The sequence below is a fragment of the Nelusetta ayraudi genome, unplaced genomic scaffold (assembly GCF_046127955.1).
Source record: "Nelusetta ayraudi isolate G7.1 ecotype Tasmania unplaced genomic scaffold, CSIRO-AGI_Nayr_v1 ptg000007l, whole genome shotgun sequence".
NCBI classification, from domain to species: domain Eukaryota; kingdom Metazoa; phylum Chordata; class Actinopteri; order Tetraodontiformes; family Monacanthidae; genus Nelusetta; species Nelusetta ayraudi.
Window position 1 is genome coordinate 5271817 of NW_027466057.1, and position 10684 is coordinate 5282500.

The window sequence follows — 10684 nt, forward strand, 5'->3', positions numbered from 1 at the left end:
CATGCAATGGTTTTTCTTTCATGTTAATGACTATCTACATAGAATCTCACTTCAGGGGTCAAAACAGTGAATGAACGAAACGTATATGGTATTATGCAGTAAACAAAAAAGTGTGACATAACTCATTTCACATTTCATATTCTAATTTCGTCAAAATAGTTACCCTTCATATAAAACATTTAGAGTTAATTAACAGTTTTCTTTGCTACATAATTTCATATACATAGCTCATATATTTGATGTCTTCAATATGTATCTACAATGTAGAAAGGAGTAAAGATAAAGAAAAACGATTGCACGAGAAGGTGCGTCCAAACTTCTGACTGGTAGTGTATATACATATGTATTAAAAATGATGACAAAACACAGAGTGTTGGGCGGCAAACAGCTGTACACAGTGTGTTTATTTAAAATTTCAAGCAGGACAAAGTCAGAGACGGCTTGGAGACGCACAGTACAGGTCGGTTCTCATGGCTTGCTGGAGGAGAGACTTCGCTTGAAAGTTTGCCGCTGCGCTTTTATGCAGAAGTGCTGAAACCGAGGCAAGTCTGAGGAGTTTTGCCCACTTAACTGCTCAGATCCGATATGTTGACAACATTGATGAAAGGCATTCATAAAGTCACCCATGGAAAGAAAAATAAACATTGAAGGACGAGCGATGAAGATTCTACATTCCAGTCATTGACTCAAGTTTAGACAGAAAAGTGATGGTCTCAACAATCTGTGGGCCTGAAAATATACAGTACAGTACAAGAGACCTTGCCTGAGTTTTCGCAACTTAGCACCAATGGTCTCTTTTGACCCAGAGGATCGAGAGGTGATGGTCCTACTGTTACCACTCGTTCCTTTCAATGGGTTTGCATGTTCCAGTGCAGGGGAACTTGTCTGGTCTGACGGGGTAGAAGTCACCGCTGGTCATTAATATTTGCCAAGTAAAGCCCTGTCATAACCCTTTTCGGATTAAATGTTAATGGTTAACAGATGCATGGATGGTTGTGTAGATTGATGAATGGATGGATGGAATCAGAAAAGTGGGTTTGTACCAATTCAGACCAAATCAGATCACAGCTAGCAACCTCATTTTCGCAGTAAAATGCAAGAGCAGCACTTAAGCTATCGTATCAAAGTACTTCAGAATTACATTTCCCTCCCTGATCAAACTGTTTAACTGTCTAATTAATAAACAATATACACTTACTGTGGTTAAAATCACAATGGGCGAATGAAACTGTAGCATAAATCATAAATCAGAGAGAGAGAGAGAGAGAGGTGTTTTCCTATTGCCAGCTCTCCATGATAACGCTGTCCTCTGTAAGTTCTATTTCAATTTCACAGGTTTGTGTTGCTCAACTGCTTCTATGTGAGCCTGGGGCCTCTGCGCCATCTTCTCACGTCTAATAAACACATTGTTATTCTGATATCATCCTAAAAAGCAGCACGCCCAGTATCTGAAGTGGCTCTCCCATTTTTGTTTCAAATTCGTTATCCGAAGCGGCCAAAAAGGTGGAGATTATTTACATCAGAAATGAAGTTGGGTGACAGACAGGCACGTTAAATAAAGGCTGACGTGAAAATGGGTGCTTGAAATGGACAAACATCACTCGACATCCTCAGACTAGTTCTTGTTTTAGCTGAAACCACGGAAGAAGAGGATGTCGGTGTCCTGGGGAGGAGAAGAGCAGGAAGTAGATGAAGTCTGTGAGTAGCAGAAGAGGTGGACGAGCCAAATCATGCGAGGGAGGGAGACGGTCACCGGGCTGCATGCTTGCACGTGAGAGACGCCATGCAGAGCATGGTGAGAAGACCCCAGTGAGAGATGTTATGGGATTTCTTCCCACACCTTCACACTGAGTCAAATGCTGAGGAGGCCAAAGCGACGACATTCAGGGATCCAGATGCATCCAGATGCTCATCATGAAAGTTATGCAGACTTCCCTGTTCCACATAGCGGCACACTGACTCAGAGATAGCATTGGAAAACCATTTTTGAAACAATTTTGTGAAAAAACACAGAAACCAGCAGTAAGTGCAGCTCTTGAACATTTTATCTCCTCTTTTCAAAAATACCACCAGCAGCTGGTTTTTCTCACATTTTTGTAAGCTCGAGTCTTATAAAAAATGCTAGAAAGCAGGCTGGAACTAAAAAAAATAATAGTAACGATAAAACATGTTTTTGTTCCCCGGCAAAACCTGCTTTACTTTGGAGGACAATGTTGATCAATGAAGTTATCTATTGTATAGTAGTAAGCTTTGCTTTGGTCCATATTCAATGTTGAAGCAAAACCTGTTTGGGTCTACATGATAAGGTTCACTGTCATATCTGGAGGAACACTGTTTCAGTGTAAATATCAATGTCGGGCTGAGACTTTGTCCGAGTTTGAAACCCACTGTGTATTTGAGTTTGACACCCCTGTATTAAACCTAAAGAGGGTGGTGGCGTTGGGGGAGGGGTAGGATAACTGGCAGCTGCCAACAATGGCCAGTTATTCCTCTGCCGCCGCTGCTGATCAGTCGTTTCCATATCAGAGCCAGCGACTGACCTGCCGGCGAGAGCTGACACGAGTCGTAAACCTTAAGAGTCATCGGCCAGTGAGGCGCTGGGCGGCGGTGGCGGGCGCTAACAGGGAAAGGTGCTGATGCTAATGAGAGGATCTGTGGATCCGTAACAAGGCCGCGTTGCCCGCTGCCCTAATTTCCAGTGAGCTGTGTCTCAGGGGTGCAGAATAATGAGCTGGCCCGGGATTCCCAGGGCAGCGGCTTGTGTAACCCCACCTCGTGCAAAAAAAAAAAAAAAAATCGCAAGTGAGAGACGATGGGTGGTGGGTGGGTGGGGGTATAGAGGCCAGGACGGACATATCTGGTGTGTGCAGTGCAGCACTGACGGGGGAGGGGGAGGGATCAGGGCTACATGTCATCCCTGCCCCGACGAGGGTTGTTTGTACACACCAATCATTGAGTCGCTGAGGCCGATGTGAGAAAAGCTTGTGTTCTCTGTGACAAAGTGACCTCAGGGCGAAGGAAGGACGGACGGAGAGAAGGAGACGGAGAGCGAGAGGGAAAGGGGGAGGGCAGCCGGTGGGAGGCGGGATGCAGGCGACCGCAGAGAGCCACCGAGGGTGAAGGTTCGGTGGCCGACCCCGGCCGCGCCGCGCCGCGTCCACAAAGAGGCCCCCCCGGCCAGGAGGCGCTCGTCTCCACCATTGGTGTGGTTGACCCCTTTAAAAAGAGGAAAGTTCGGGGCTTTTTTTTTTTTTTTTTAAAGCGCAGCCGTCTAGCTTTTCTTTTTTTGAAAAAAAAAAAAAAAGGTTCCAAGAGCACTCCAAAGCAAATCAGCAAAACGCGGTGGCGCTGTGGTGACCCCCACAGCCGAGACCGCGGCCGCCGTGTGGGCCAAGCCAAGCCGAGCCGAGCCGAGCCGAGCGTCCCGCCACCCCCCACCTCTCACCGCTGCGTCTGCACGGCTGCATTAGTCAAGCTCAAATGGGTCGGGGCTTTTCCTTTTTTCTCTCCGCCGCCTCGAGAAGCAGAGCATGACATGCACCAAACAATGGCGAGCGGGATGACGAGTCGGCTCCATACAATGGCTGCGGCCTTTTGCCCGCATGGCCGTCGCCCTTTTTTCGGTGGAATATTTGAAGGCGGTGTTACTCATTAGGGCTGCACAGGTGGCCACAGATCTAATGAGTCACTTTGGTTGCAGTTGTAAAGTGTGAATAGCTCCAAGGGGAGAAAGGACGCGTTCGCAGAGTAGAGTTGTTTAGAAAAAAAAACTATGTTTTTTAGAGAGAGTTGTCGTGTATCAGCATATTTGAGGTTTTCACGCACGTGTGAGTAAGTCTTGAATTATTAAAAATGATAAGAATAAAGTCTCAGAAGAAATTCCCGCCAAACACCAAACGTTTACCTTAGGCATGGGCAAACTACGACCTGGGGGCCATATGCAGCCCATTAAGCTCTCTAAATTATTTTTTATAGTAGGTAAGTTTTAAAATAGCTGTATTTCATTCATTTTTTTCAGTGTTTTAGGAGTCATTTCAACAAAGAGATAAATACCATGGGGCTTCAAAGACACTGATTTTGTTGTAACTTTGCTTTTGTCAATTTTCAACTGACATTAAAGCACATGTTTTCTACATATCCCATGATATATTTTATTCCCATATGAGGTGGGTCAACAAAACACTCCATCCATCTGCTCCTGCTCCAGCCCCTCTGTCAAATTTTACAACCCATTCTTTATTCTTTATTTTAGATCCCCATTAGTCACTGCCTCAGCAGCAACTATTCTTCCTGGGGCCCGCCAGGCAAAAAGTTTGCCCACCCCTGATCTAGACGGTCCAGAGGTGGTTCTGGGTGGTTCTTCTGTAGTTGTGAGAGCTTCTACGGTGGTTCTGGTAGTGGTTCTAGGCCAGGCATGGGCAAACTACCTGTCAAAAAGTTTGCCCACCCCTTATCTAGCTCTAAATGCTGTTACCTCTAAAACACCAACAACTAAAGGCTAGCCATTATTATTGAATCAACAAACTGATTATTTTCATCAGTGTGGTTCAGGTTCATGACAGCAGCAGCAGCTGTTTCTCATCAGCACTGCCCCCCTCTGGCAGCCATGGTGGCCGGTTTCATCGATCGTTCGGCCACTCCGATTGTGAGGTTGGCAAAATCAGTCAGCAAAGTTCACTGCGAGGTAGCAGCACATCACACGCAGCTCGATTCACATCGCAATCTCGGATCAAGTCAGTAGTCGTTGACATGCGTGCACAAAATCCAAAATCAGTCGAGGAATAGCTCGTTTCCGCTCATCGCAGGGGCCAACAACAAAACAAATCGTAGCTGATCTATTAACTGTTCACCACTGAGCACCGTTTGAACGTTTGACCTTCTAACACAGCTCATGACATTATGTTGACATTTAAAGTAATCCCTCCCACGGTGCTTAATCCCACTGGCCGTGGACTGCCCTGACCCATCGGCCGAGCTGCAGCCCCTCGCTCGCAGGCAGCCGGCAGCAGGCGCACACAGCACAGCACAGCAGAGCAGAGCCGAGCAGGTGGATGGACGACGACCCTGATAGCGACGCAACAACAACAACCAATCAGGGTTTTTATTACGACACTGAGAGCCGGTCGACGATCAAACACACACTGGAGCTTTTAAATCACACGCTGGGGTGGCAGGGAGAGCAGCGTCCGGATGGACGCTCACGGATTTAGACAACCATTTGTGTTATTGTTACTGTCATTATTAATATTTTAAAGGCTATAGGAAAGACTTGGAATATACAGAATAAGGGCGATTACAACAAGCACTTTGACATCCTGAATGTTGAAAAATAATGTTTTGTTTTTAACCAAATTTATAATTCTAGGATACCAGAGGTTAAGAAACAAAATTAAAGTCCGTGTTGGCTGTAATCTGCAAATGAAATCAACAGGGACAAAACCATAATGGTTGGCGATGTTTGCGATGGGACGAGCAGCATACTGCTACTACTGGGAAACGTCACGGCTGTCTCTGCAATTTGTAGTGAATCTGTTTCAACATCTTTAAGATGGCAGTAGCTATGATTTATCAACACTCAGTTTTACTCCCTACACTGCGAGGGACCTAAAAACCTATTTTGAGAAACGTTTTTGATTAGGTTTATTTTGTTTTTTGACAACGCTTAGCTGCTTAATACATTTTTTTAAAAAGGAGAACTAAATTCAAGACGACAGTGTTATTTTTTTCTTTATCGACAAAAAGGTGAAATGAGAGGTACAAGATGACAACCCATTTATTTAGTATACATTCTGCAAACTAGAAATTTTATTCAAACTTCAAATGCTAAAAAATGAAAGAAAGGAGGGGGAGAAAGGAGGGGAGCATTTTGAGGGGCAGGGAGATAAATGCATCAGTTCACAAGCAAGAATGCAATTTGTTCAATCGACAACACAAGTAGTACAATTTAGTTCAGGGAACAAAGCTTTTTTTCTGCAAAAAAAAAAAAACATATTCTCTTTTTTTCTGCCATTCCTTTGGAGCTAGAACATAATACAAAATATACAGTCGAGGGACTTTGTAAAATCACCCGGGGAGCCTTCTCAAGAGCATTTGAATCGAACATGAACGAGACTTATCTACAGCACTTCTAAAGCTATTCTCAAATGTAACCATAAATATAGCAGACGTGGGTGTTGGTATACGCACAGTTTGAATGCTTATACGAGGCTACCATGTTTGAACAACTTGCATTTGTTAAAAAGTATGACATCATCTGCGATAAAGAACGAAATAAGCTGTAAAGACCCAAGATTCGAGAGGGAGGGGGGGGAAGAAAAAAAAAAACACATACAAACTATAGCAAATGGCTGCAACACTGTACCTTGTGACAACCAGGACAAAGTCAACTGGGTTAATAGCTTGAGTACCCGAACACAGGGGGCTTTATTTCATGTGCAGGGGGTAACGGTGGCATCATGAAGCCCCTCCTGATGGGCGTTTCGTTAGGCAGGTACACACTTGATGAGATCGGGGAAGGGTAAGGCAAATCGGTGAGCTTATTTATGAGCTGAACATAGGTCAGCAGAGTGAGGCTCAGGTCGCCCTGTGAGGGGACAAACAAACAAACCACCGCCGCAAAAGAGGGTCTCACGCCAAAAAAAATAAAAACCCGCCACAAACGAGGTACATCGATATGTCTGTACAAGCGTTTGAAAACCTCTTCGACGGTCCGCCGAGTCGTCTTCCGTATTACAAGAATATACAGGATGCACCCCAGGCAACCGAACAACTCTGTTTTCATAAATTCCAACATCTTATTTGGGTTTTTTTCTCCCCTCCTCCTCCTCCTCCTCCTCCTCCTCCTACAAGAACACATTTCCTGGATAAAGAAGCTGATAATTACACATGATCAGTGCAAGTGACGACCCCCTCCACCACCGGCCTCGTCATCTACAACCCTGAACCGTTCACACACATTCTACACACGAGTTACTTGAGCACCACACAAGTGGATAAAAGTTGGGGGGAAAACACACAGGGGCATGAGAGAACATTTTCTGAAGGGTTGGCCGATCAGCTTATACAAGGCTAATAGTGTAATTTCTTCTCTTTTTTTTTTTTTTTTTTTTGTAAAATTACTTAAATCAGTTGTTTGCCACTAAGATATTTTCAAGAAAAAACAAAAACCTCAGCACATTCAAACACTACACATGAACACAGCCGCATCCCACTCAGTGGTGTCAAACCATCTTTTTCTTAAGGGATAATCACAAGAAATTTGAATTCCGTGTAGACTCTGTAAGAAGAGTCGCTCTCAAAACGTCTGGAGCTACGCAAAAAATGTCAAAAACACTTCCTGAAAATGAGGTATTTTAGTTCATTAAAAATTTAAACAAAAAAAAATGCAGGGGTTGATTTTTAATGATCATTTTATATATACAAGACTGTGGGAAATATTAAAGGTATTAATTGACCTGTCCCTGTCCCAGACCCGCTTAAAAAAAAAAGAAAAACATGAAAAAAAGAAAAAGCCAAGCCAGTGTTTCATCTTTTGACATTACAGCTGAAATAAATGTGAAGTATTAAAAAGCTTACTATTTGGATGATTTTGCAGGAAAAAGTCAAATGTAAAAGTATTATCATTTCAAACGAACGAACACGCAAAATGCTGCGTTTCGCGTCAAGATTGACAGCAGTTTTGCGAGAGGCATCTGGCAGCTGAGACTGGCCGAAGAAAACACGCATCTTCTTTTAAAAGGGGCCAACGCTCACCAGCTGAAACAGATTGTTTTCTATATAAATTGCTTCATCGGGCAAATAAAAGGTCATGTCATTTGAACACACCGTCACTTGTTGTACAACAGTGTTGTATAGAAGAGTTCTCACAGGTATAAAAGGTAAATCAGTCTTGGTGCGATTGCAGTGCTGTGCTTCAAGCAGGGGGGGCGGTAAACTTAATGAAATTTCTCGGTTTAAAATGTTCATAGTTGAGTTTAGCCTGTAACGAGTAGAAAAGTGCCTTAACGTATCTATATTCTGAGTTGAAAAGAACTGAACTATTCAGTGTTATTTGAATGAAGTTTTGAGAAACTGTCTGCTTGAGTTACCCACAGGAACTTCCACTGTAAACGGAAAGATGGGTTTGCGTTCAAATATTTGTAGCCAAAATGCATTTTGCACGTCTTTAAGGCTGGAAACAATCGTCCCACACTACTCCATACAGCCACACAAGCCTGGACTTCTTAAAGCCTGCACCCTCGCCATCTATCCGTAGCTCATTAACACTTGTGTGCCACTTTTAATTCGAGGCCAACTGTTGATATGCACGTCTGCGCCCCCTGCAGTCTACAAAAGGATTTATTTATTTATTTTAGGTCTCTGAGCACTGTATATTGACCTTCATCGTTTTAAGTGAAGACCAAGCACCGTCAGAGCATTTCTGTTCAGCACCACTAGTAGTCAAATATTCCAGAGTACCTTAGAAATTAAATAGTAAAAATATATTAATCAGAAAATTTGGCTAAAATGGCTAACATTAGCATTTTTATCTTCCTTTACATGATTATAAATACATTATTTTTTCATTGTTACTGTGATATGAACTACACAACATGATTTCAGTGGTCTTTGGCCTTTTGCCACTAAAGCAAACTACACTTCAACATTAATAAGCTACTTTTTAATAATAAAGAAAAAGTGTTTCATTAAGGACTGAATTATTTGTTACCCAATGCCAATGTGGTGAAATGGGATTGTCATTTTGATGTTAATACATTATGTATTGCATAAATAAAACCTTCAGTGTTAATTCAAATGAAAAGGATCAGTGGTCAAAGGGAAACCTTGGTTCTCAAAGCAAAAAAAATCAACTAATTATGAAACCAAAAACACATTTTGTCCATGGCAAAAAAAAAAAAAAACTAACTTAGGAAACACAATTTATTCCTTGACAGATTAAATCAAAAGTATGTACAAACAGAAATTTTCAACAATGACATTTCTAACAAAAGGGGGTAGAAATAATTTGAAATAAACCATTGCTGTTAAACAATTCATCTTTGCCTGAAATGCTGATTTATTTAGATACTACATCTATTCAGAAGAGCAGGTTATTGAAAAGAAAAAAAATAAATCATAAACAAAACACGGTAGCAGCAAATGTATTGTGCTCTGGGTTGTGACGCAGGAGGGGGAAGGCTTAAGGTTGATGTGATGGGAGTGAAGACATGCCACACAACCACAGGGACTCATCAGTCAGCAGATTTGATCTCGGTTTCAAACGTCTTAAAGAAAGAAAAAAAAATCATGAACCGAAACAAAAACGAAACAAAAAAATTAAATTTCTAATTACCATCACTTAAGGGCAAATTCTTTACTAGTCAGTGAGCTATGTTCAGTGCTTTAAGGGGTCACACCAGTCAAATCAATTGTTAAAAGGCAGAAGCTAAAAAAAACAAACAAACAAAAAAAAAAGAGTCTGTACCACATACAACATCTCAAATCTCATGAAAGAAAGGAGAGAAAAAAATTAACTTGGCATAAGCTGTGATCAATCTGGTTAGAAATCATATGGCACCCAGAGTGGGCACGGCTAACAATAGTAAAGGGAGCTATTCTCTAAATATGACAAACGGTCCATAGGAATCCACACCTGACGAGCTGCAGCCCCCCGGTCACACACACCTGGGGTGAGCCGAGTGGTGCGTGTTGACACTACAGGTGATTGTGTAGTTCTGATAGCTTGGAGTTGTTCAAACAGCCTAACAGTATTGTAAACTCAGTCCGAAGCTTGGAATAAGAAGTAGTGAAAGCCTCTGTGGGGGCTGATATGGTGAAAACACTGGCTGCAGGACGCCAGTGTTTCAATTAGAGTTGCACAAATGGATCTGCCTTTAAACAAAGACACAAGCGCACATGCATACGCACAAGCAGCCCTCCCTGGCGTGCTTGCACGTATCTATCTGCGCAAACGTGTCAACAGTGGTCTTTCTCTTTTCTTTTTGATTTTTGAGACGAGAAACAAGTATTTGCTTCTCATTTCCCCAAAAAACGACGGTGAACCACCTTTGCTGTTATTACTTTAGCATGTACAGAAAAACCACAAAAATAAAATACAAAAAAAGCACAGGAAAAAAAAACATAATTAGAATTTAAATGGTTTCATATAGAGAGCTTACTGTGCTGTCAACTATACAATTTACCCGTTTCTTAGAGGAGAGTAGACTAACTGGAAACTGAAACAAAAGTAAAAAGCGCGGAGACAGTGTGCCTGGACAAGCAGAAATATTCACTGAATAGACATTAGTTCTCATAATTCCAGAAGAGCAGGAAAAGGCAGATAGTGCATAAAAGGTTCTCTTTTTCATTTCTTTCATTTTTTAACTTAAAATCAAGCTGCATTAAATACAGGCTATTTGTACAGGACAATTGCACTTCACAAAAACAGAAATATACAAACACACACAAGGAAATGTGAATCAAATTAATTACAGCAACAAAAAAAAAAAATCTTACTACTGAAGCTGATTATTTAACAAAAAGAAAGAAAGAAGACCTTGTGGGCTTGTTATGGATTATTTTTTTTTTTAGAGGAAAGTATTAAAGTGAGTGAACATAAAGGGGGAGACAAGACATTAGGGATCCTGAATTCCAGCGTAGACTGGTGCTGCACTATTCCAGGTTTGTGTGCATGCAACTCCTCTTC

At 42.1% G+C, this 10684-nt stretch overlaps 1 protein-coding gene across 2 annotated transcripts in view; it reads right to left on the minus strand.

The window, feature by feature from the left end:
• Positions 1-386: 386 nt before the first annotated feature.
• The window catches only part of ppm1aa (protein phosphatase, Mg2+/Mn2+ dependent, 1Aa), a 17620-nt gene continuing 7322 nt past the window's right edge, over positions 387-10684 (minus strand). Inside the window, exon 6 of one of the 2 annotated variants that reach the window (XM_076018073.1) lies at positions 387-1663. In XM_076018073.1, the coding sequence (XP_075874188.1) occupies positions 1628-1663 (36 nt within the window). In that variant the 3' untranslated portion in view covers positions 387-1627. Of the gene's footprint in view, positions 1664-5755 lie in introns of those variants that run through there. The other variant, XM_076018074.1, reaches the window with a different exon arrangement.